Source organism: Bufo gargarizans, chromosome 6 (genome assembly GCF_014858855.1).
Source record: "Bufo gargarizans isolate SCDJY-AF-19 chromosome 6, ASM1485885v1, whole genome shotgun sequence".
Classification (NCBI taxonomy): domain Eukaryota; kingdom Metazoa; phylum Chordata; class Amphibia; order Anura; family Bufonidae; genus Bufo; species Bufo gargarizans.
Window position 1 is genome coordinate 113,679,153 of NC_058085.1, and position 27,006 is coordinate 113,706,158.

The following is a 27,006-nucleotide window of genomic DNA, read 5'->3' on the forward strand; positions in this document are numbered from 1 at the left end:
CCACGTCGTCATGGGCTTCCTTGACCAGGGGGAAGGTCATAATCCATCTCCATAGCTTCCACGGCTTCTTTTGGAGTGAGGTAAGTGTTTGTACAGCCATGGGGCCAAAATACTCTCAGTATAGCTGAGTATATCAAAGCAAACTTGTTTTTTTTCCAAACCAGTGTGGAGCATATGTTGGAAAAGACTTGTCTGCATCTGGAGTAGTCGCTGAAGAGTAATATTTTTTTTCCCCTCACCAGAAGCAGTTGTGCATTGCGTCTGTACTTGACAATGATTGCTTCCTTTGCCGAGTAGTTCAAGTATTTTACTATGGCTGGTCTCGGCCTTGTTGCTCCAGTCTCCTGACGCTCATCTCTCGGAGGCCTAAGGCGATGAGCCCTCTCCAGGGTGAAAGTGCCCTGAAGTCCAAGCTCTCGCGGGATTTCAATTGCACAGATCTGAACAAGTTGGCTCGGTGGAATGGATTCCGGCAGGCCAATTATTCATAAGTTGCTCCATCTGGAGTGATTTTCAAGATCCCCTACCTTGTCTCTCAGAGTTTGGTTAGTTCTGAGCTCTTCACGCACCTGGGTCTGTGCTTTTTTGAGCTTGTCTTCCATCAGGCTCACTCTTTGTTCCAGGTCCGATAGCTGGGTGGTATGCCGGGCCACTTCCCTTTTTAGCTCCTGAAGGGCCAAGGACACTGTGGCTTCTAGGGTAGCTTTAATGTCGGGAGCCAGTAGTTTTGCCACTTATATCGCCATAGTTATGCATGGGATTTGCAGATCTTGGCTTTGAGTCTGGAAGGTTTCCCCCTCCTCCATCTCACCACCTACAGATGTCATAACACACTGTGGAGGTTGCGAGGAGGATCTTGTAAGTCTATGGGGTTTTTGAGTAGCAGTCGCAGCCATTTTGCGTTGTGTCTGCTTTTCCTCTCTCTGGGGGAGCGGTCAGTGTAAAGTTGGGGATGCACTCTGTACCAGGTATTTATCCATCCGCTATGCCTCTAATGAGGGTATTGTAAGATTACAGAGGTGTTGGACCCCTTTTATGATGCAGGATCCCTGATATTCAGATCTGAAGGCTCAGAGCGTTGTCTCTATCCCTCTATATGCTTTTTTAATAGCTCCATGCACTTCCCACATAACAACAATTCTGGAACATCTATTCTTATAGCTGTATTTTGTGCCATTTCTCTATTATTTCTACTATAAGTTATAAATGAAATTCTAGCAGTCTGCAGTAAGGGTATAGAGGGGTGGTAACAATTTGGGGGTATGTACCTGCATAGTCTGAAAATGGCAGCACTGGTTGGATATAGCGAGTCTGTGCAGGTACACCCCCCCCCCCAACTTGTTACCACCCCTCTGTACCCTTACTGCAGACTGCTAGCAATTCAATCATAACTTCTAGTAGAAATAATACAGGAATGGCACAACATAGAGCCATAAGAATAGATGCGCCAGAATTGTTATTACATGGGGAATGCATGAAGCTTTAAAACAGGGATGTAAGGAGTGGTGAAAGGTCCTCTTTAACATGCATACATGTACAGTGATAAGGTCAATACCGATGCTGGATGCATATAGTACATATGAGCAGGGGTGTATCTACAGGGGATGCAGAAGTAGCAGTACCAGGTCCTGGTACCTAAGAGGATCTAAAAGCACAGTATTAGAGTCCAGTATTCTATATGATACACGATAAATATGGGGCCTGTTGATAATTTTGCATTGGGCTTCAGGAGCTGGATGTTACATCTCTGCATAGACATTGTAGACACATGGAAATCCATCAGGAAATAGATGAATAAATAGAGATGGAGGGTCTTGAATGGCTAGGTCAACATGCCATTGATAGTACTGTGCATGTCTGCAAGAAACTCCTCAAATATCGCACATATGGGCATGAGAAGTTATTTCTCCCAGTTGGTTCAGAGATTGGTAAAGAGTTAGGAGTAATGTTTGCTAGAGGTAGCTTCTGCAAACTGGGAAATGGCAAGTATTAGATGACATATCGATAATTATTTTATTTAATTGCTATGTCATTTTATTGTTTTCATTTAATTCCATCACTTTTATCTTTATATACTGTGTGAATAAAAATCAAATACTGACATATCCATATGATAAAACTGAGAGGTGTAATATTCCATGATACCCACATGTAATCTGGTGACCCCTGGATAACTGAAATATTATAAAATGGAATCTGAGGGGAATATCCTGGGGATAATAGATTACTACCTACTGAGATGCTGACAATACTTTTACGCGTTTTACTTCCATTATAATAATATGGCAATCATGCATAATAAAGCTGTGCTGTCTGTTTTCAAACAAATGATCAGGATCCAGAATAGTATGAACATAGACGCCATTGGCAAAAATTAGAGACATGATAGCAATGAGTACATCAAGTATACACATACAGTTTCAGCTCTGACTCCAGCATCTCTTTTTCCTCCTCGATGGCCTTCATGCGGATTTGCAGATCCTGTAAATAAAAGACATGATTAGTAACTGGAAGTCATGCAGTGAGTTACAGAAAGAGGTTATTAGGACCGTTATCAGGATGGGAGACTTTACATACAGATGTTTTTTCATCAGAAAATAAAGCTCATTGATTGTGTAATGAAAACTTAGCTTCTCAAAATCTGTGCTTTTTGTAAGTAAATTGAAACCAATGTTGTTTACTTCCACAGAATGAATATACTGGGGCATGTGATGCCCACATAGATGCATGGACTCTACTGTAGCCTAGGAGCTGTCAATGCCTATGGTCCTAACTTGTACCATAGGCATAGGCATACCTGTCCACATACCTGTCCACAGTCCCACTGTACCCACACCGCTGTCCTGTTGACTGCCACTTCTGGTCCCCATAGGACTGAAAGTGGTTTGGTCCTGTGACCAATAATAGGTCTTAGCGGTCACATCTGCTTGAACCAGTGGGACCCAGCCACTTCCTGGTCCTGCAGAGAATGGAAGCACCCATATAGGGTACGTCAGGACTACGCACAGGTGAGTGATTTTATTTTTTCTTATAGGACACACGTTAGGCCCATAGGGGTTGTCTGCTTCTAAACAACCCCTTTGACTAGCTCTGCACCCATAAGATCATCAAGTAGTAAATAATAAATGCTACCATTTACTGACAGCAAGCAGATATGTTTGAAACTAGGAGTAGTTGATACACAAAACACTGCATGACATTTCACTATATAATGAAACTAGAGTACCCCTTTATCAACCTCCAGAGCCAGCATCAAATATGGCACAGTCTCCATTCTGCTAAAACTACCACCATTAGGAGAACTCCAACGCTTACACCATGAAATGTCCATTACTGCAAGTGACTATATACAAGTTGTACACGTGAAATACTTTAGATATATATGTATTGTTTGCTCTGACCTCAAAGTGCTTCTTTTGTTCCTGGAAGATATCATTTGATCTCTCCATCTCCTTCATTTCTGAGAGCAATGTCTCCTCATGGCTCCTTTGCCTGTAAACACGGATAATATTGTGTATTGATTGAGACTACAACAAGTACATCTCCTGTAACGTGTGATATAACTCACACCATGTTGGGGAGATTTATCAGAACTGGTGTAAAGGAAAACTGACTTACAGAAAAACAGATTCCACCTTTTATCTTTCAGAGTTGAAAAATGAAAGGTGGAATCTGATTAGTTGCTATTGGCAACTAAGCCAGATTTCCTTTGCACCAGTTTTGATAAATCTACCCTGAGGAGGGGGTGATGGTGAGTACAATAAAGGAATTCAAGAGGGGCCTGGATGTATTTCTGGAGTGTAATAATATTACAGGCTATAGCTACTAGAGAGGGGTCGTTGATCCAGGGAGTTATTCTGATTGCCTGATTGGAGTCGGGAAGGAATTTTTTATTCCCCTAAAGGGGGGAAAATTGGCTTCTACCTCAGTTTTTTTTTTTTGCCTTCCTCTGGATCAACTTGCAGGGTGACAGGCCGAACTGGATGGACAATTGTCTTTTTTCGGCCTTATGTACTATGTTACTATGTTACCCCTGTCTTTATATACCAGTCTCCATTAAAACTTACAAAATAATATTCTGTCAGTGATACCTTTTAATGGCTAAATGAAAAAGATGATGACAAATAGTAAGCTTTTAAGACACAATGAAGAGACCTGAGTAGTCTTGAAAGCTTACTATTTGTCATCATCTTTTCAGTTAGCCATTGAAAGGTAAAAACGACTGAGAATGCTCAGTTTTTTCAATTTATTTAACATGGTACAAAGATATTTTTTTCTTTAATATATTAGTGATGCCTGTCATTCTATGTGTGTCTACACACTGAATTTCTAAGTGACAATCAGTATAAACTTACATTTGCAGGTCAGTGTTCAGTGACTGGATGGTCTTCTTCATTATCTCGGTTTCTTCCTCAAGATTCTTGGTGTGGACTGTCCGCTCCTTCAGTGTAGAACACAATTTTATTTTTTTTAAAAGGTAGAAGAATTCTATCCATGAAGATCTCAAATTGATATTTGTTCACAAACTGATCCAAAACTGCATACAGCCACCAATAGACCCACAAGATTCCAAACGGCCATTGTTACAATATGGAGAGAGTAGGTGTAATATAAAAGGTTAAGGGGGTCATTTATCAAGCTGATATATGCCTATTTGTATTTCGGGCGCAGATTGCGCTGCAATCTGTGACTTGTCGTTGCTCACACCAGTTCTAAAAAAAAGTCTCATTTACCATTTACTACTTCTGTTTCAGGTGTAGAAAATGGTCTAAATGAAAGACTGCTCCGAAGCTGTCTTACATTTAGAAGCAACGGTGGATACGCCGAAGTTATAAAGAGCCCTGCACCTCCTCATAACTTCAGCAATCCACCACCAGCGATGGAGCTTTAATAAATGTACCCCTAAATCTTTATTGTTCAGTAACCCAAGTTCTCTGGAGAACTTGCCAAGTCTGTGCATTACATGGACAGCCTATTGTAATTCTTCATTTTACCCGTGGAGGTGCTACAGATGAATTGAACACTTGCTGCCAAGTTCCTCCACATATTACAGCTGATTGCTGGGAGTCCCAGCAGCAAGACACTGCATGATTCACTTATCTAATAAAAATGGATTGTTGAGACTGGACAACTCTATCACAATCTATCAGTTTTAGGTATTGATATTTGTTATCCTGCCCCATGGAAAGTTACCATATTCTCTGTTTCCAGCCTCTGTGTCTTCTCTGTAGAACTCAGTAGCTCATCTTGAAGGTTCTGGATCCTCTCAGCCTGGGTCTGGGTTTCATTTTGAAGTGAGGATACTTTTTCTTGCAGTTGTGTATTCTCCTCTGTCAGCTTCTCCACTACTTTCTGCAAGGAACATTGCAAAGTATTTTCAAGGTTCTAGTGGACAGCGTAACTTTATTAATCTGGATCTAAACGGTACCTGAGACAAACTGTAACTGGTCTGCTGTAGCTTCAACTAAAGATTAACATGGCCCATCCTCACAGCATACATGGGCACAGAGAGCCTATGGGTTCTGTAATGTGGGCCCATGTAATGCTCTCTGTGTGGTGCTTACGTGTGGAATTTCTTCCAGAGGACAGGACAGGTTGGTTTAGCTAGGACTAGAGATGGACTGGTTTAGCATGGACTACATTCATAAGATGGTGCAACATTGAACCTATATTCAATATCTCAATTTCTGATATTCGTACCTATTATCTACGAATGGTATGTAGAAATGTATTTACAACTAGGTTTGCCCATGGCACATTATATATACAGGGATGAATTGAACAGTCAGGCAAGTTGGCAGTTTCAGGTTTTGGCAGATGATAGGCCCCCATTGGGCGCACATAGACAAAGCTCAGAAATGAACCCATATCTGAAAAGATCTGTGGACCCACTTTGATCTCATATTGTCACGCTGGGGAGTGGGGGAAACAGTGAGGAGCAGGCGGGGTAGCAACTAGACCAGGGACCGGGATAAGGGAGCAGGTCACCTCCTATGCATCCCTAAATACAATCCCTGACCTCCTGACTGTATGAGCCAACCCTGATGGTGGGAGGGCTCATACCCATAACCTCAGGCCCTACTAACCCTAGAGATCCCTGGTAATAATGTCGGGCTAGGAGACGACCTGTTCATCCAAGACACAGAAGAACCAGAGTCTCCCACATGCCTAGCAACAATGAAGGAGCAGAGAGCAAGCATAAACACATAACAGCAGGTAAGGGCCCAGCGCAAACGACACGCACTGGAACAACCATCACTTACCTGCCACAATGACTGGGTGGAACAACTATAGCTTGCTGATTTGTGGTTCACCCCTCCGGGAAACCATGGAGCCCACTTTCGCAGGCACAAACAGACAGGGGAAATGTCAAACAACCATGCTGGACTACAAACACCAAATAGACCAGACAAGGAACATGAAATGACATACATCAAATACCCTGTACATAAACCCACACCAAACATCATAAACAGGTGAGGAAGGGTAAGGGAACACGGGGAAACATCAGGAGGACATTGCCAAAGACCGTCTTGTTCCACAAGGAGGCCCTTACGGACAGGTGACAGATTCAGAGAGGAGCAAAGCTCCTACTCATACAAAGGGAGACATACAACTAACCTCAGGCACACAACTCCAGTAAAAGAAGAGCCAAGAGGCCACACCCAGCTCCACCTTGCACACTCCTTTAACCCTAAATACACCAAAAATGGGAAGGAACACCAGCCTTAAAGGGGAATTGTAAAATAATGCTAACAACTAGTGATGATCGAGCATGCTCGGCTGAACACCTTTTCGGCTCGAGCATCTCGATGCTCGGCACATGGCGATATTTAGCGGAATACCGCATGTGCTCGAGCGCAATGCTCGAGTCTCCGCCCCACACGTTTCTTGGCTGCTACGCAGCCAATAAACGTGCAAGTAAGTACTGCCCTCACTGTAATGCCGTAGCCATGTTGGCTGATGGCATTAGAGTGATTTAATTGGCTGGCAGGAACGCGTCATCGGGTGCTATATAGCACCCAATGACGCATGTACGCCTCATTCTTAGTCAGGGAGAGCTGTGCTGAGGAAGGGACAGACAGTGTAGGGTGTGATTTAAGAATATTATTACCACCAAAACTTTTCAGAGACCCAAAAGTCCTTTTAAGGACTATTGTGTGTGGCAGCAGCAATCTATATTTTTTGCGCAATCTGCGCTAAATAGCTAAAACTTTACAGACTCAAAAGTCCTTCTAAGGACTATTGTGTGTGGCAGCAATATCTATTTTTAGCAAATCCTGCGCTCAATAGCGTACAATAGTTAGGCCGCTGCAGACAGTGACATTAGCTGCCCACATCTCCTGTGTAAAGTCTGCGCATCCAAAAAATATCTGACATCCAGTTTACTTTTTCAGTAGACGGTGTCCGCTGTGGACAGTGACATTAGCTGCGCCACATCTCCTGTGTAAAGTGTGCGCATCCCAAAAATATCTGACATCCAGTTTACTTTTTCAGTAGACGGTGTCCGCTGCGGACAGTGACATTAGCTGCGCCACATGTCCTGTGTAAAGTGTGCGCATCCAAAAAATATCTGTGACATACAGTGTACTTTTTCAATAGACGGTGTCCGCTGCGGACAGCGACATTACCAGGGCCACATCTGCAGTGTAACGTGTGCGCTTAAAAAATGCATTCGTGACATACAGTGTACTTTTTCCGTAGACGGTATCTGCTGCGGACAGTGACATTACCAGCGTCACATCTGTAGTGTAACGTGTGCGCTTCAAAAATGTATCTGTGACATACAGTGTAGTTTTTCCGTAGACGGTGTCTGCTGCGGACAGTGACATTACCAGCGCCACATCTGCAGTGTAACGTGTGCGCTTCTAAATTTTATCTGTGACATACAGTGTACTTTTTCAATAGACGGTGTCCGCTTCTGACAGTGACATTACCAGGGCCACATCTCCAGTGTAACGTGTGCGCTTCAAAAATTTATCTGTGACATACAGTGTACTTTTTTGCGTAGACGCTGCGTACAGTGACATTACCGGTGGTACCTCTCCTGTATAACGTTTCCTCATCCCAAATACCTGTGACATTCCCTGTCATTTTTCATTAGCCGCTGGTGACAGCATCAACATGATCTGTGGCTTATCTCCTATGTGACATATACACATCCCAAACATATTTTGAAATTTGTTTGCGCATACACTTCCAAATCCTACACTACTGTACGTGTGACAGACTTTCAATCATATATAACATTTAATATGAAGAAGGCGAGCAGTAAGGGAAGGGGCAGTGGCCATGATGGAGCACGCAGAGGCCGTGGCCCTGGGTGCGGTGAAACTGTGCCTGCTGCCAGGGCACAATAAAAACAATCATCCACGATACCTAGCTTCATGTCCCAGTTTGCAGTGCGGTGCAGGACACCACTCTTGAAGTTAGACCAGTGCGACCAGGTGGTCGGTTGGATTGCAGCAGATAATGCTTCTAGTCGGTTAAGCACCACCCTGTCTTCCACCAAGTCCAGTCTCAGTAGCCGAGAGTCTGCTCAACCCAATCCTCACCCTGATCCTCCTTCCTCCCACCATGGAGAGTCTGGGAAAACAAGTGATCCCACACTCGGATATTCCGAGGAGCTCTTTTCAGCGCCATTCCTTGATTTGGCCCTCTCGCCAAGCACGCTTGAAGAGGGACAGATCTTGTTCCCTGATTCCCAAACTCTTGAGCATCCACAATCACAAGAAGATGACTGTGGGGAACGGCAATTACTGTTTAATGAGGTGAATGATGATGAGACACAGTTGCCAATAACTCAACGGCAATTACTGTTTCATGAGGTTGAGGAAAAGGATGAGACACAGTTGTCAATCACTTAGGTAGTGGTTAGGTCAAAAATTCAGGAGGATGAGCAGAGTTAGGAAGTGGTGGACAATGAAGTCAGTGACCCAACCTGGGAAGGTGGAAAGCCGAGCGAGGACAGCAGTACAGAGGAGGTGGAATCTGCTGCATCGCAACAGGCTGGGAGAGGCAGTTGGGTGGCAAAAGGGAGAAGGCGGGCCACACCAAACAGGTCCGCAACTGTTACCCAGGACCTTTGCAAGCACCATCAGTGACCACATCCACTTCTGTGTCCCAGCGCAGCGTACAAATGTCCTTACCCCAGGCATTTGAACGCAAGCGCAAATACCCAGCCACCCACCCACAGGCCATAGCACTAAATGTGCAGCTTTCCAAATTAGTGGCCCTGGAAATGTTGCCATTTAGGCTTGTGGACACTGAGGCCTTCCGCAGCCTCCTGGTGGCGGTTGTCCCGAGTCACGCAGTCCCCAGCCGCCACTATTTTTCAAGGTGTGCCGTGCCCGCCTTACACCAACATGTGTCCCGTAACATCACACGTACCCTGACCAACGCAGTTACTGGGAAGGTCCATTTAACCACGGACACATGGACAAGTGCATTCGGCCAGGGACGCTACATTTCCCTGACGGCACACTGGGAGAATGTTGTGGAGGCTTGGAGCAAGTCGTACCCTGGGATGGCACAGGTGCTACCGATGCCAAGGATTGTGGGCCCTACTTCGATCAGGGTTTCCGCCAGCACCTACGTTAGTGGCTCCAACCCCCACTTCTCCTCTTCCGCCTCTTCCTCCACTTCCACCTCCGAATTATCCGCATGCAGCACCAGTCAGTCATCAGTTGGTAGCTGGAAGCAGTGTAGCACTGCAGTGGGGAAGCGGCAACAGGCCGTGCTGAAGCTGATATGCTTAGGGGACAAACAGCACACCGCTGCAGAGCTGTGGCAGGGGATAAGGGACCAGACTGAGCTGTGGCTCTCGCCACTCAACCTAGAACCAGGCATGGTTGTGTCTGATAATGGCCGTAACTTGGTGGCGGCTTTGGAGCTCGGCAAGCTCACACACATCCCATGCCTAGCCCACGTCTTAAACTTAGTGGTTCAGCGGTTTCTCAAAACCTACCCCAATTTGCCTGAGCTACTGGTGAAGGTGCGCAGCGTGTGTGCACATTTCCGCAAGTCATCGACAGCTTCAGCCGGTCTATCAACGCTGCAGAAGCGCTTGAAATTGCCAGCTCAACGGCTGTTGTGCGACGTGAGCACGTGCTGGAACTCGACATTCCACATGTTGGCCAGGCTTTGTGAACAGCAGAGGGCAGTAGTGGAATACCAGCTGCAACATGGTCGTCGACTTTCCAGTCAGCTTCCGCTATTCACAAGCGACGAGTGGGCATGGATGTCTGACCTCTTTGAGGTTTTAAGAAACTTTAAGGAATCAGATGGTGAGCGGCGATAACGCTATTATCAGCGTAACCATCTATTCAAACGCTCGCTGCTCACAATTAAGGACGACGCTTTGCATATGGAAGAGGTGGAAATGGGGGAAAACATTACACAGGCTGATAGCCAGACCACCCTTAGTTCGTCTTCTCAGCGAATTGGTCGATGAAGAGGAGGAGGAGGAGCAAAAGACGGTTGCCTCCGCTACAGACGGTAGTACCCATGGAAGTTAAATTCCATCTGTTCAACGTGGGTGGGCAGAAGAGGAGGATGAGGAGATTGAGAGTGATCCTCCTGATGACGACAGCGTAGTCTTGCCTGTTGGTACTCTGGCACTCATGGCTGACTTCACGTTGCGCTGCCTTTCCTGCGATCCGCGCGTTATATGCATTTTAGACAACACGTTTTACTGGTTGTTCACCCTTTTCGACCCCCGCTACAAAGAGAACTTCTCATCTCTCATTCCAACCGAGGAGGGGAGACAAGGGGAACACACAGCAGTTTCAACAGAGGCAGGGCAACATTCTCCAAAGCCTGGGACAGTTTCATGACACCCCGCTAGCACCCTCACCCTGATGCGTGGCCTAGTGTCACAAGGAGGGAAACATTTTGGAAGATAGTGAAGAAGTACATAGCAGACCGTGTCAGCGTCCTCAATGATCCCTCAGTGCCTTACAACTACTGGGTGTCCAAGCTGGACACGTGGCACGAACTGGCGCTCTACGCCTTGGAGGTGCTGGCCAGCGTTTTGTCTGAGCGGGTATTTAGTGCTGCTGGTGGCATAATAACTGATAGGCGTATCCGCCTGTCAACTGAAAATGCTGACAGGTTGACTCACATAAAAATGAACAAGGCCTGGATTGACCATGACTTCGCGACTACACCAGAGGAAAGCTGATGAACATAAAGCCACTTTAAATGTGTTGTTTATAATGTACTGAATACACTGTATTCCCATGCACCTCTTCCACTGCAAACAAGGGTATATGGTTGAATCTTCCTTTTCTCATCCTCGTTCTCCTCTTCCATCATATCAACATGTTTATTTGTCGCAGATAATGCCCTCGCATATATGCCCTTCGCATGTAATGTTTTACAGGGTCAGCTCAGCTGCAGGCCCTCGTATATAATTTTTTGGAGGGTCAGCTCACCAGCAGGCCCTCGCCTACAATGTTTTACAGAGTCAGCTCACCAGCAGGCCCTTGCATATAATTTTTTAGAGGGTCAGCTCACCAGCAGGCCCTCGCATATAATGTTTTACAGGGTCAGATAACCAGCAGACCCTCACATATCATTTTTTTAGAGAGTCAGCTCACCAGCAGGTCCTCACCTACAATCTTTTACAGGGTCAGCTTACCTTCAGGCCCTCGCATATAAAGTTTTAGAGGGTCAGCTCACCAGCAGGCACTCACCTACAAGTCCAGTCTCACTATCAAAGAGTCTGGTCAACACAATCCTCACCACCAGGGGTTTCGTAACTAGTTATCACGGAGGAGTCTCGTTCGTTATCGGAATTAACCAGACAAATCGCTCCACCAACTAAGGACGTCAATGCACCACCACCCACAGAATCGAGAAAGAGCTATCAATCTGTCAATCCTTTCCGTGTCCGGGCCGGGTGAGGTTTCCCGTGTTGAGTCAAATTAAGCCGCAGGCTCCACTCCTGGTGGTGCCCTTCTGTCAATTCCTTTAAGTTTCAGCTCTGCAACCATACTCCCCCCCAGAACCCAAAGACTTTGGTTTCCCGGAAGCTGCTCGGCGGGTCATGGGAATAATACCACCGGATCGCCGGTCGTCATCGTTTATGGTCAAAACTACGACGATATCTGATCGTCTTCAAACCTCCGACTTTCATTTTTAATTAATGAACACATTCTTGTCAAATGCTTTCGCTTTGGTTCGCTTTGCGCCAGTCCAAGAATTTCACCTCTAGCGGCGCAATACGGATGCCCCCGGCCGTCCCTCTTAGGGCTCTTTCACACTTGCGTTCTTTTCTTCGGGCATAGAGTTCCGTCGTCGGGGCTCTATGCCGGAAGAATCCTGATCAGTTTTATCCTAATGCATTCTAAATGGAGTGAAATCTGTTCAGGATGCATCAGGATGTCTTCAGTTCCGGAACGGAACGTTTTTTGGCCGGAGAAAATACTGCAGCATGCTGCACTTTTTGCTCCGGCCAAAGATCCTGAAGACTTGCCGCAAGGCCGGATCCGGAATTAATGCCTATTGAAAGGCATTGATCCGGATCCGGCCTTAAGCTAAACGTCAGGGCGCCCCAAGCGCATGGATCACGTGATCGCATGGCACGTCATCCATGCGCATGGGGCGCCCTGACGTCACTCTGGAGCGCCCCGGGAGCCGCACGGACTGTAAGTATACCGCTCCCCCGCTCCCTGCTCCTACTATGGCAACCAGGACTTTAATAGCGTCCTGGGTGCCATAGTAACACTGAACGCATTTTGAAGACGGATCAGTCTTCAAATGCTTTCAGTACACTTGCGTTTTTTCTTGCGTTTTTCCGGATCCGGCGTGTAATTCCGGCAAGTGGAGTACACGCCGGATCCGGACAACGCAAGTGTGAAAGAGGCCTTAATCATGGCCCCAGTTCTGAAAACCAACAAAATAGAACCGGAGTCCTATTCCATTATTTTTAGCTGAAGTATTCAAGCAACCCGGCCTGCTTTGAACACTGTACATTTTTCAATGGTTAGCTAAACAGCAGACACTCTCCCATAATTTTTAAAATGGTCAGCTCAGCAGCAGGCCCTCATTCATAATGTTTTAGAGGGTCAGCTCAGCAGCATGCCCTCGCATATAATGTTTTAGAGGGTCAGCTCACCTGCAGGCACTCACCTACAATCTTTTAGAGGGTCAGCTCACCAGCAGGCCCTCACCTACAATCTTTTACAGGGTTAGCTCACCTGCAGGCCTTCACCTAATTATACCTAATAGGTAATTTGCTCGCATGCTGCCTTGCTTGGAAGTGGTAGCCGTAGCTGTTTCTCAGGCTCCCTCTCCGGAATCAAACCCTGATTCCCCGTCACCCATGGTCACCATGGTTCGCTCTAGTTGATAGGGCAGACATCCCAATGGATCGTCGCCGTCACAGGGACGCGCGATCGGGCCCAGTCTATCTAGAGTCACCAAAGCGTCAGCAGGCCCTTGCCCATAATATTTTAGATGGTCAGATCAGCAGGCCCTTGCTCCAAATGTTTTTGAGAGTCACCAGCAGGCCATCAATCATAATTTTTCAAGGCTGTGTATGATGCCTTCCTTTATGTGTAACAAAGGGTGTATTGTAGTGCCGGTTCCTTGTAATTTTTTGCAGCACTTTCACTTAGTGCATGAGTGTAGGAGTCCCACTACCTGAACAATTGTACCACAATGTGAATGAGGCCCTCCTTTATGTAAAAATCAGGTTGTATCGGAGTGCCTCTTCCTTGTAATTTTTGCCAGAACTTGCACTTTATATACAAGTAAATATACAGGAAAGAATGTTTCCTAACAATTTTTCCTCTAAAATCAATTTTATGTTTATGTTTTATGGTTTTGTGCGTATTATTGTCAGTCTGTAAAAGTGGTGTACTACTCAGACAACATTGTTCAGATGCACCCAGACATCCTTCCCATGCTGTTCCCGAACCATTTTGGTGGTGTTTCCATCAATTTCTGATGGTGCTCTATCAACACTACTAACAACACGTTGCCACCAGCAACAGGCATGCACAGCAAAAGTGTCACGGTCCACTACCACCAGACCATGAGAGCCGTGACACATATGGTCTCTTAATAAGTCAAGAGCTCCTCATAGACATTAACATTAATAAACATACTGTATTAATACCAAATTACACATCGATGAGGATGTGATTCTTTCCATTTACAACAAAAGTATTTTACCTTTAGTTCCGCATTCTCTTGATTTGTCCTCATCATCTCCATCTAATAGAATTGAAGAAAAATGCAGAAGGTCATAAATACATGGTATTACAGACAAATCAATCCATATGACTATGTAAAAGAACTGCTCACCCTTCACAACTCAACAAATGGAGATTTAATAAAAAATTTATGATTATGAGTTTGGTAGTACGTATGTGTCATGGAACCATGAACCAGACGTACAACAAGAGATAAGTGGGAATAAGAAGGCTTTATTGAAAATCAAGCTGTAAGCAAAAGTCCAAACGGATGGCTAAACCGAAGCAGGGTCTTGCGTAGACAGAGGTCAGGAACCAGAAGGGTGGTCAGACGAAGCCTGGATCAGGAACCAGCAGGGTAGTCAGACGAAGCCAGGATCAGGAACCAACGGGGTAGTCAGACGAAGCCAGGATCAGGAACCAACGGGGTAGTCAGACGAGGCCAGGATCAGGAACCAGAAGCAGCAGCAGTCTTAGAAGCATGTGAACACAGGAGGACCAAGCAAGGAACTGAAGCCACAGGCCTCCTATATATATGAGCTAGGCATCCAGCTCCTCCCAGTGGGAAGGAGAAGCCGCAGGGTGGGAGGCTACAAGAAACCCAGAAACCAAGATGGCCGCCAGCACATGTCAAACGAAGGAGAACAGTAAGAAGGTAAGACCATGACAGTACCTCCCCCTCAAGGGCCCCTCCTCCGCGGAGTAAGGAACGGTTTCTGAGGGAAGCGTGCGTGGAAGGCTCGGAGCAAAGCAGGAGCATGGACATCTGCGGAGGGAACCCAGGAACGCTCCTCTGGACCATAACCACGCCAATGGACCAAAAACTGCAACCGACCGCGGACCAGGCGTGAGTCCAGGATATTGCTCACCTCATATTCCTCACGATTGCCCACTTGGACCGGACGGGGCCGAGGAACCGAGGAAGTGAAACGATTACACACCAATGGCTTCAACAGGGAGACATGAAACACGTTGGAGATCCGCATGCCAGGAGGAAGCGCAAGGGCATAGGCTACCGGGTTTACCCTGCGAAGCACTCGGAAGGGACCAACAAAGCGAGGCGCCAGCTTGGGAGTGGGCACTCGAAGGTTGAGGTTGCGGGTGGACAACCATACACGGTCTCCGACCTGGTAGGAAGGAGCGGGCGCTCGTCTGCGATCAGCCTGGAGTCTCTGGCGCTGCGCAGAGACCTCAAGGGACCTCTGGATCTGTACCCAAGAAGCACGTAGGACGGAAAGGTGATCCTCCACAGCCGGAATATCCTGGGGAGAGAATGCCTCCGGTAACACGGCAGGTTGGAACCCATAATTGGCCATGAAGGGAGACGTCCCAGAGGAAGAGTTCACCGCCGTGTTCCTGGCAAACTCAGCCCAAGGCAGGAGGTCAACCCAATTGTCTTGGTGATCGGAGACATAGCAACGAAGGAATTGCTCCAAGGCCTGATTGGATCGTTCTGCGGCCCCATTGGACTGAGGGTGGTAGGCCGAGGAGAAAGAGAGATGAATCCCCAACTGGGAGCAAAAGGCGCGCCAGAACCTGGACACAAACTGACTCCCCCGATCCGACACAATCTCCTTGGGCAAACCGTGCAACCGGAAGACCTCCCTGGCGAAAATCGTGGCCAACTCTTGTGCAGAAGGTAACTTCTTGAGAGGAACACAGTGGCACATTTTGGAAAACCGATCCACAATCATGAGAATGACCGTATGGCCTCGGGATGCAGGGAGGTCCACAATGAAATCCATGCCCAGGTGTGACCATGGGCGCTCCCCGGTGGCTATGGGTTGCAAAAGGCCCAACGGAAGGTGCCGAGGGGACTTACTCTGGGCACAAACGGAGCATGCCGCTACATATGCGGCGATGTCGGAACGTAGAGAAGGCCACCAGAACAGACGTGAAACAGCCCAGGACAGCTGATTCTTTCCAGGATGCCCCGCGGCCTTGGAGTTATGGTAGGTTCGCAACAACCGAGTGCGCAACTCCTCAGGCACAAAACACCTGCCGTTGGGTCTCCCAGAGGGAGCACCAGATTGAGCCGCCAAAATCTGCTCACCCAGGGGAGAGGTCAGGCTGGTGCGAATGGCGGCCAGGATCTGATTCGGAGGTATGACCGAAGTCGGAATCGACTCCTCCCCGGACAGCTCGGAGTACTGCCGTGATAAGGCATCCGCTCTGATGTTCTTGGAACCGGGTAGGTAGGAGACCACGTAATTAAAACGTGACAAGAACAGAGCCCATCTGGCCTGACGTGGTGTCAATCTCTTGGCCTCAGAAAGGTAGGTCAGATTCTTGTGGTCCGTCAGGATGAGAACCGGAACCACCGAACCCTCGAGCAAGTGCCTCCATTCTTTAAGGACCTGCACGATGGCCAATAACTCCCTGTCACCAATCTGATAGTTGCACTCCGCGGAAGACAGTTTCCGGGAGTAAAACCCACAAGGAAGCAGAGGACCCTCTGGTGTTCTACGCTGAGACAGAAGGGCGCCTACTCCCGTCTCAGACGCGTCCACCTCGAGGACAAAGGGCAACCCAGGGTTGGGATGCGACAGAATCGGAGCCGACACAAAGGCGGACTTTAGAGCCTCAAAAGCTCGGATGGCCTCGAGCGGCCAGACCTGGAAATTACTGCCCTTCCTGGTCAGATCCGTGAGAGGCTTGGCTAGCATAGAAAAGTCCCTGATGAACTTCCGATAATAATTGGCGAAGCCCAAAAAGCGCTGCAGGGCACGGAGACCACTGGGCTGGGGCCACTGTAAGACAGCCGAAACCTTCTCAGGATCCATGGAGAACCCCTCAGCGGAAATGATGTAACCTAAGAAGGTTACCTGGGATCGGTGAAATTCGCATTTCTCAAGCTTACCGAACAGCCTGTTCTCTCGTAACCGTTGCAACACTCGTCTGACATCCATAATGTGGGCCTCCATGGATTCAGAATATACAAAGATGTCATCCAAATAGACCACCACACACTGCTGCAACAGGTCACGGAAAACATCGTTGATGAATTCCTGGAAGACTGCGGGCGCATTGCACAACCCAAAGGGCATAACCAAGGATTCATAATGACCGGTCCTGGTGTTAAACGCGGTCTTCCACTCATCGCCCGCCTTGATCCTTACCAGGTTATATGCCGCCCTCAGGTCGAGTTTGGTAAAGACCGTGGCCCCTTTGAGGCGATCGAACAGCTCGGAAATCAAGGGTATCGGGTAAGCGTTCTTGATCGTGATGCGATTGAGACCCCTGTAATCGATGCAAGGCCTCAACTCACCGCCCTTCTTTTTCACAAAGAAAAATCCAGCCCCTGCCGGGGACGAGGATTTGCGAATGTGTCCGCGTGAAAGCGCCTCCCTCACGTACTCCTCCATGGCCTCATTCTCCGCTACCGACAGTGGATAGACTTTGCCACGAGGAGGAACGGCACCAGATTGTAACTCTATGGCACAATCGTATGGGCGGTGCGGAGGTAGGGCAACCGCGCGCACCTTATCGAATACATCCCGGTACTCTTCATATTCAGGAGGCAACAGAGAGTCCGAGGAAGTACACAGCAACTTGACAGGCCCATGGATGCAACTAGCCCCACACTGCGGTGACCACGAGAGGATCTCGGCCGATCTCCAATCGAAAGTCGGATTATGCTTCTGGAGCCAGGGGTACCCCAAGACCACCGAGTAGTGTGGAGACGAAATCACCTGGAGACAGACCGACTCTCTGTGAACGGCACCAATGGCTATCCCCACTGGAAGGGTCTCATGAGTCACGTGTGGCGGCAGAAGGGGTCTGCCGTCTATCGCCTCAAGAGCCAGTGGGGAACCTCGAGGCTGCAGAGGAATGGAATTGGCGGCAGCGAACACACTATCAATGAACAAACCACCAGCACCAGAGTCCACCAACGCCTGGGTCGTCACCGAGCCCCCGACCCAGGAGAGGACAACAGTGATCAGTGGTTTGTCAACACGGGAAACCGGGGACGAGGAGACTCCACCCAAGATCTGCCCCCGACAGGATCTCAGGTGCGAGCGTTTCCCGGACGGTTCGGACATGCCAACCGAAAATGCCCACCGAGACCACAGTACATGCATCGGCCCTCGCGTCTCCGGAGTACCCTCTCCCCCTCGGACAGGCGAGCAAACCCCAGCTGCATGGGTTCACCCCCAGACAAGTTATCCCCAGGAGGCGTGGGAGGAGAGGGAGGCACGGGTGGGACAGCAAACGTAGGCGCCAATCTGTTAGAAGACCTCCGCAGGCTCTCCTTAAAGGAAGGTCTCTCCCTGAGTCTGGTGTCAATCAAAATCAGGAAAGAAATAAGAGACTCGAGCTCCACTGGTAGGTCCTTAGCTGCAACCTCATCCTTCAAGGCATCCGAGAGACCATGAGAGAAAGCAGCGACCAGAGCCTCATTATTCCAGCCCACCTCTGCTGCCAGGGTACGAAACTCAATGGCGTATTCAGCTGTCTGATGGACATAAGGAGCTTCGCAGCAGAGGCAGCACGAGCCGGCACATCGAATACCCTCCGAAGAGAGGCAACAAAACCGGAAAACTCGGCAACCACCGGATTGTTGTTCTCCCATAAAGGGCTGGCCCAGGCCAAGGCCTTGTCCGAGAGCAGCGAGATCAAGAAGCCCACCTTTGATCTCTCAGTAGGAAAGGCATGTGGCAGCAACTCGAAATAAATGCCCACCTGGTTAAGGAAACCTCGGCACTGAGTTGGCTCTCCCCCAAAGCGCTGTGGAAGGGGGGCAGAACCGGTCATACCCCGAGACACCGCAGGCGCAGCAACAGGTGTCGGGGTAGACTCTGGCGCAACAACCGGAGCGGCAGTAGGAGCGGGCCCAGGAGCGACAACCGACCCATCGGCAACGGAAGCAAAATGAGCCGTGCGTTCAAGCAGGGTTTGCAACGCCACAGCGAACCGACCCAACAGGTGATCCTGCTGATCAAGTCTGGCAACCAGCGTAGGTAGCGAGGATGGCCCTGTACCGTCAAAATTCATGGCTTGGTCCTAATGTCATGGAACCATGAACCAGACGTACAACAAGAGATAAGTGGGAATAAGAAGGCTTTATTGAAAATCAAGCTGTAAGCAAAAGTCCAAACGGATGGCTAAACCGAAGCAGGGTCTTGCGTAGACAGAGGTCAGGAACCAGAAGGGTGGTCAGACGAAGCCTGGATCAGGAACCAGCAGGGTAGTCAGACGAAGCCAGGATCAGGAACCAACGGGGTAGTCAGACGAAGCCAGGATCAGGAACCAACGGGGTAGTCAGACGAGGCCAGGATCAGGAACCAGAAGCAGCAGCAGTCTTAGAAGCATGTGAACACAGGAGGACCAAGCAAGGAACTGAAGCCACAGGCCTCCTATATATATGAGCTAGGCATCCAGCTCCTCCCAGTGGGAAGGAGAAGCCGCAGGGTGGGAGGCTACAAGAAACCCAGAAACCAAGATGGCCGCCAGCACATGTCAAACGAAGGAGAACAGTAAGAAGGTAAGACCATGACAGTATGTCAATCCAGCGCTCTATTCACTTCTATAGGGCTGACCTACTATAGTGCTATGTCAGCCTTATAGCAATGAATAGAGTAGTGAAGAGACATGCGCACTACTGCTCTATTCAGAGAGAGGACTCCGGGGAGGTCCAGACTGTGGATAGGTAAAAAAAAAATCTCTTTAGGTAACCCCTCTATGGAGTTTTCTAGTCAGTAGACATCACTAAGCTTCCTTTAATTCAGTACCTTCATCCTGGTAGCCAGTCAGTAGTTAACAAAAAGGCTGAGGGTCATACTAGAGTACCAGAGAATCCTCTAGTTGGCCAGGCTCTGCCCCAATAATAGGCCCCAAATGTCCGGCAGAAGGCAATTCCATTTGGAGATGACGACCACTTTCCACTTGGGTCTATTTCCTATGGGTAGCTTCACATTTATGTACATTACTGTGTTCAGTACTGAAGTAAAGCAGTTCTGTTGCCCCTTCGTTTAGGTGATCAGATTGGTCCTTGGGGCTCTCCAGCTGTTGTAAAACTGCAACTCCCAGTATGTCCAGTCTGCCTACATCTATCAGCCTACAGCAGGGCATGATGGGATTTGTAGTTTTACAACAGTTGGAGAGCCGAAGTTTGCCCATCCTCTGATCTAGTCTATTCTAGGGATAATGCATCAATACAATTTGCCAAAAAATACAAAACTTGAAGGAACATTAAAGCATAATTTTCTATAAATTACAATGACAAATAATCTGTCTTCAGTTTGTTTTCTCCAGATTGCACTCATATGGACTGTTCATGTTGAAATACTTAATAGATAGATAATATCAGACCTCAGTTGTCACCATCAGGATATCATCATCTTCATCTTCTGGGATGTTGTGACAGAACTGAACAGGTATGCTGGCTCCTCGTACTTCCCCATTATAGTCCACATAACAGAACTGGTAGTAGTCATCATCCTTGGGCAGATAGTATGCTGGAAAGAGATAAATCAGGTATCTTATTTCTTTCTCATTTTTGGACTATTGAGGTCATTTATCAAACTGGTGTAAAGTAGAACTGGCTTAGTTGCCCATAGCAACCAATCAGATTCCACCATCATTTTTCACAGCTTCATTAGAAAGTGAAAGGTGAAAACTGATCAGTTGCTATGGGCAACTAAGCCAGTTCTACTTTACACCAGTTTGATAAATTACCCCATATGTGTGTAGATTTACTAATCCTATAGATGACGTAAACATCAATGTTAATCTTTTCCCTCTCAAGTCTTATTTTCCTAAGTTGCAGACACAATAGTCCACCTCTGAATCTTGTAATAACTAGCAGAGAATTGCTGGACTATGACTCCTGATGGGTCTTGTAACCGGAGTGTCACGTGCCATTTATGGATCTGCTTCTATTTTAGATCGTAGAGGGACCTTTTGCACCATCATGTACACCCCAAAATTCTTTATGTGCTATGGCTTAATCACAGACCTCTATGTTGTCAAGATCCACAGAAAATAAAGATATGCAGTGTTTTGAAAAAAAAATCCACAGAAACAGGCAAGTAAAGCCACAGAGCGCTCTGAATGTGAAAAGAATAATTGGAATGAGAGTGCCCTAACAGTTAGGAAAAGTAAAGATTTCTAACACAAGGATGTTGTTTCCTTGTTGGAGACTAACAATGAGTACAAAAGAGTAGCACTCGCCTTCGCTCCTCCAAAATGAGCAACTCGTTATAGCATGGTGGGGGCTAAATGCTAAATACGGATATAAAGTGGTATCCTGTTTCACAATACTCATGACCTATCCTATCCATATGAGATTGGTGGGGGTCTGACTCGCTGACCGACCCTGCCGATCAGCTGTTTGAAAGGGCCACTTTACTCAAGAGCACTTTGTCCTCTTCAGTGTTTACCTGCATGTCGTCTACATTGCAGTGGTGGTGCAGGGTAATTACAGCTTTTCATTCTATTTACTTGAATGGGAGTGGAAGCTGTAATACCCATCACTGCCACTACAATGTAGAGGGCGTGCAGATAAACACTGAGCAGTGCAGCTCCATTCAAAAAGCTGATGGTCAGGAGAGTCACACCCCCACCAATGTGATTTTGGTCAGAATCCTTAATAGTCATATGTAAAAGCATGATTCATGAGTCTTTGTGTCAGTGACTATATCAGTATTAGATGTTATACCCATATTCATTTACTTATTTTTATGCTCTTGAGAATTTTGTCATGGTTGACAGGCCAGCTTTAGACACAGTAAGTATATAGACAACTCTGACCTGTGAAGAGAATAGTGTCGTCCACGCTGGTCCGTGCCGAGATCCAGGTGAAATATTCTCTGGTCGTTTTCCATCCAACCTTCAGAGTGAAACAAACAAAATTAGAACCATACATAATGAGACCAGACAGGGGGGAGATATTCATTCACAGAGTGGCATGCTTATTATGGATTGGGATGGGATGTCTGATCCAATAGCCAAGATTGTAGAAAGGCATAAATGTAAACCGGTTGTTAGATTTTCCTCTAACTGCAACTTCCAGTAAGGCCCCTTGCACACCACATATGAGAGATTGTTCTCCTGTACATCTTCTTGATAAATTGGAAGATTGGAACGTGGCACAAGAAAGAGGAGAATTCTTCCCTAAGGTTCTGCCATATGTGATTTACAAAGTGGTCTTTAGTGCTAATCCAACGTTTTATTTCATGGCTGAAATTTTCATCTATTGCAGTGTTCTAAAACCTGTGATTCTCCATTTGTTGCAAAACCAGAAACACTTAGTATAGACAGCCACATGGCATGTTAAGACTCGTATACACAACAGTAACAGGATGTTCGGACGTCAGTCTAATGGGTGTGAAGAGGTCCCGACTCTCCCCCGATAGGAGGATTGGGCAAAGTGAATATTTTGGGACGATGCTTTTGTTCCTTTAGGAGATAAGCCACCGGCAGAAGTGTCTGGCAGCGGCTTTCTCCTCTCCCCATTGAATACACATACATGTTCAGCCAAACCAAATATGTATGGGAGAGTCATGAGGGAGTCAGATAGCTGGTGGCTGAATAATCGATCGGCTGACAGGTATTGAATGTGGCTTTACTGACCACAGATCTGAATCAATGACAGAGATCCTTCCAATAATGAATAGTTCCAGATTTTTTTTTTCTGTTGCTCTATTTAAGTTCTAAAGCAAGCTTAGAAAGAATGAGGAAACAACATACATACAGTGGATATAAAAAGTCTACACACCCCTGTTAAAATGTCAGGTTTCTGTGCTGTAAAATAATGAGACAAAGATAAATCATTTCAGAACTTTTTCCACCTTTAATGTGACCTATAAACTGTACCACTCAATTGGAAAACAAACTGAAATCTTTTAGGTAGAGGGAAGAAAATATAAATAAAAAAATACAGAAAACCTGACACTTTAGTAGGGGTGTGTAGACTTTTTATATCCGCTGTATATCGTAATAAGGAGAAAAATTCACTACAAGAGCATTCCCAGCATTCAAGACGGCATTCTGACTTAATGCCAAAACCAGATATAAGAGGCTTACACGCCTACGCCCTCTAGTCTGCTTTTACATAGTGTTTGGCCAGTGTTTGATCAGTGATTTACATTAGTGATTGTGAGCCAAAACCAGGTGTGGGCCAAAAGAGTGAACAGCTTAAGAGTCCATTCACACGTCCGCAGTATTTTACGGATCCGCAAAACACCGGGCCGGCACCCCAATGGAAATGTCTATTCTTGTCCGCAGCTGCGTACCGGAAATGCGGATGCGAACAGGACACTGTGTGCTGTCCGCATCTTTTCATTGAAAATGAATGTGTCAGCACTTGTTCCGCATAATTGCGGAACGTATCCGGATCCGAAGTGTGGACGTGTGAATGGACCATAACTTTAAATGTCAGTGCAGTAGAATGTGCTGCACACAGCAATATATTACACCTGCCTTATATACTGAGGCACACTTGGGGAGATTTATCAAAAGTGGTGTAAAGGAAAACTGGTTTAGTTGCCCATAGCAACCAATCAGATTCCACCTTTCTTTTTCCAAAGGAGCTCTGCAAAATGAAAATTGGAATCTAATTAGTTGATTTGGGCAGCTAAGCCAGTTTTCCTTCACACCAGTTTAAATATATTCCCCCCACTAACTGTATGAGTAAAATAACGGATTAAGGCTACATTCACACGTCAGTATTTTTCTATAATCCGAATTTCGGTCCGTTTTTTGATGTTTCCGTATGTCATCCGTTTTTTGCGGATCCGCAAAAAACGGAAACATGTATACATTTCAATAATCAAATAAAGTTGTTTGGATTTCTTTGAAAAAAAATAAAAATAAAAATAATTTGCTATGTGTTTCCAGGAACGGATTCCGCAAAAAACTGAAGACATACGGAATGACATCCGAATGTCTTCCGTTTTTTGCGGATCCATTGACTTTGTATTGTACCAGGATCCGAAGTTTGCGGAAAAGAATAGGACATGTTTTATATTTAAACGGACATGCGGAACGGAACAACGGAAACGGACAGCACACATTGTGCTGTCCGATTTTTTCCAGGACCCATTGAAAATGAATGGGTCCAGATCTGGCCCTGATCTGTTCCGCAAAAAACGGAACAGATCAGGAAAGAAAAAACGGACGTGTGAATGGACCCTAACTCTTAATGTGGGTGCAGTAAAACATCATGCACACGGCACTACACTCTACTTGCAGTCTCCCTACAGTCTCTCTACAGTCTCCATGCACTGTCCCTGCACTGTCCCTCTCCAATATTCTTTTTTAAACCAGTTTTCAGCAACACTGTCCCTAGCACATGAGCACTTGCCACGTCTCTCCCTATGCTCAGCTCACAGGTATGAGGCTTTATTAGGCCTGTGACATCACAGGGGGGTGGCTAAAAGCGGATTGTCTGGCTGCACAGCATTATGGGTAATATTGCGTTCCCGGGCTTCTTGCTTTCACTTTGTAACAAGTAATTTGCCATTTTAAGCAAAACTGATTTGTTAACAGGAAATTTGTGGCAAATCAAATTTTTCCTAAACTTCAGATCGAATTCCACTTCAGTTGCTTTGATTCGCTCAACTCTAGTGTTGACGCAGGGCCATCGTGGCACCATGGCCATGCCTCAGCTTCTGCCCACATATCCTGCATACCGCCATGCTAATGTCCTCTAGCGACTTGCTGAAAAATTCCCACACTGCCGAGTATGGCATTTTCCCTCCAGTACTGCGTGATGCCTGTCTGCCGCTGCTTTTATGAATCCGTGCACTGCTAGTGGGTTCCTCACAGGTAGTCTCCTGAGTAGCTGATCTCCCACTGCTTCCACCTTGCTGTCTCACGGACACGCTGCCACCCTGCTATCTCACAAGCACGCTTCCACCCTGCTCATGAGCATGCTTCAACCCTTGCCCCGATGATGACGATGCGCCTCTTCACTTGGCTCCCATGTTCGATCGACTAAATCTACATCTGTTTGTCCCTCACTAATGTCACCTTCACCTGTCTCTTACGCATGTCCCTGACCTCTCAACATGTGCTCCCACCCCGACTGTTATCATCGGTAGTTGCATGCCTAGAGGAGTCCGCAGCAAACCTTTCCTCCAAATCTGTTCTAGCCTGTAACTGCTGACTGTCCTCAGAAACCTCATCCTCGGTGAAAAGCGGAGCAGAGCCCTCAGCATACGTTACTTGGCGAGCAGAAGGAGCAGCCAACTGAACATGGTGTCAAAGGAACCCACTCATTCCTGGCGGTGTGTATCTGTTGTCACCTGAGATGATGTTGAAGAGAGAGTAAACGATTACAGTACAGCTGGATTATTGGTCAAAACACGACCGTTGGATGACAGTGGCAGATCTGGCCTCTTGCTACTGCTACCACCAACCCTTCTGCTGCTACTTGTGTCGGCTACAGCAACATTTTTGCCACTGCCCATACAGCAACTATCAGTAATCTAACAGATTAAGTGAAAATGTGTCAGCATTTCAACAAGATGGAGGCTTTAATGTACAGTAATTCTATGTATAAAATAATAGATTAACTGCAAAAATGTGTCAGTCAGTTAATACTTGTTGTGCCTTTTCATAGGTATATGCATTGATATCCAATTATTCTAGTCAATATGGATGTTCATTGCCTTTAAGAGCAATGGTCGACTATATTTACAATTTTGCATGTCTTGAGTAGGCCGAAGTAAGGTCGCACAAAGGTTTCTGTTCTTTAGTGTTATTCTTCTCATGAATGTACCAGTCTGAGAAGAGGCCTCCTTGTCTACTTATACCTTTATGACGGGAGATAAAGATAAGCTCTATGCAGCTGGTGATAATTGCCTATACAATTAGGCATTTATTAATGAAGCAAAATATATAATATTCATGTATTCATTTAATGAGTCTTAGTCCTTAGCATAAGACAATCAGTAGGAAATATATATATATATATATATATATATATATATATACACACATCTATATATATATATATTGCTTTATATTATATTGTTGTATGTCATGAAGACAAAATGTATCCAGTATATTATATATATTTCTCACTAGAATATTCGTCTCTAAAAGAATGTCTGTAAAGATGTGTGTTTTGTAACAATTAATCACATCTTTGGTATGACAGAGGAGGTACTTATATCTCTGTGAGAAAACAAGGCCCATTTATATCATTACGGTACATAGATCAACAGTGTGAGAAAAATTCAGAGAGACGCCTAGAGGTCTATCTCTTATTGCTACAAGTGTCAGAATTAATCCCTATAGCTTTGAATTAAAGCTTCTAACGTCAAATGTTTAGAATACGTTTTAATCAGACTTACATAGTTAACCCTTTATACTATGATGCAAATAGCTTACACAACAGTGCCACCTAGGTATGAGTAGATGACATTACAATAGTAGCAAAAGTGCATTCTGGGTAAGGTTATAATGTCAATAAAAAAAAAAAAAAAAAAATATTTTTTTTTTAATCAGTGGCCACTCCCATCTGACAATGATTGGAAAGTTCCAAACTAGGAAGGTGTGTCTAACTGATAAGTTTGTGGTCATAAACCACACACAGAGAGAGATAGACAAGGGAGCTCTCTAGAGGGGTCTATCAAGATGAAAGCCATGGTGAGATGCGCTATGATGGACCACTCAGCTTTCCTGGGAGCAGAAGTGAGATTCCTACTAGGACTTGGTAAGAGACACAGAGAATGATATTTCATTTTACTAATTTTATAATGTGGGTGAAATTATACCATCTAGATTGGTGAATAAATAAATAAATTAATTGATCATCTCCATATTGAGATGTAGTCTTAGGATATTGTGAGGCTTC

General features: G+C 46.2%; 1 protein-coding gene across 1 annotated transcript in view; it reads right to left on the reverse strand.

Moving 5' to 3' along the window:
* Positions 1-27,006, reverse strand: part of LOC122940310 (calcium-binding and coiled-coil domain-containing protein 2-like) — a 106,835-nt gene that overhangs the window by 23,759 nt on the left and 56,070 nt on the right. The window contains exons 3-9 of the mRNA XM_044296921.1: positions 21,954-22,032; positions 20,514-20,659; positions 14,182-14,223; positions 5,194-5,352; positions 4,356-4,441; positions 3,402-3,492; positions 2,417-2,481 (exon numbers count right to left, since the gene is read on the reverse strand). Coding sequence (XP_044152856.1) covers positions 2,417-2,481; positions 3,402-3,492; positions 4,356-4,441; positions 5,194-5,352; positions 14,182-14,223; positions 20,514-20,659; positions 21,954-22,032 — 668 coding nt within the window. The remainder of the gene's footprint in view (positions 1-2,416; positions 2,482-3,401; positions 3,493-4,355; positions 4,442-5,193; positions 5,353-14,181; positions 14,224-20,513; positions 20,660-21,953; positions 22,033-27,006) is intronic.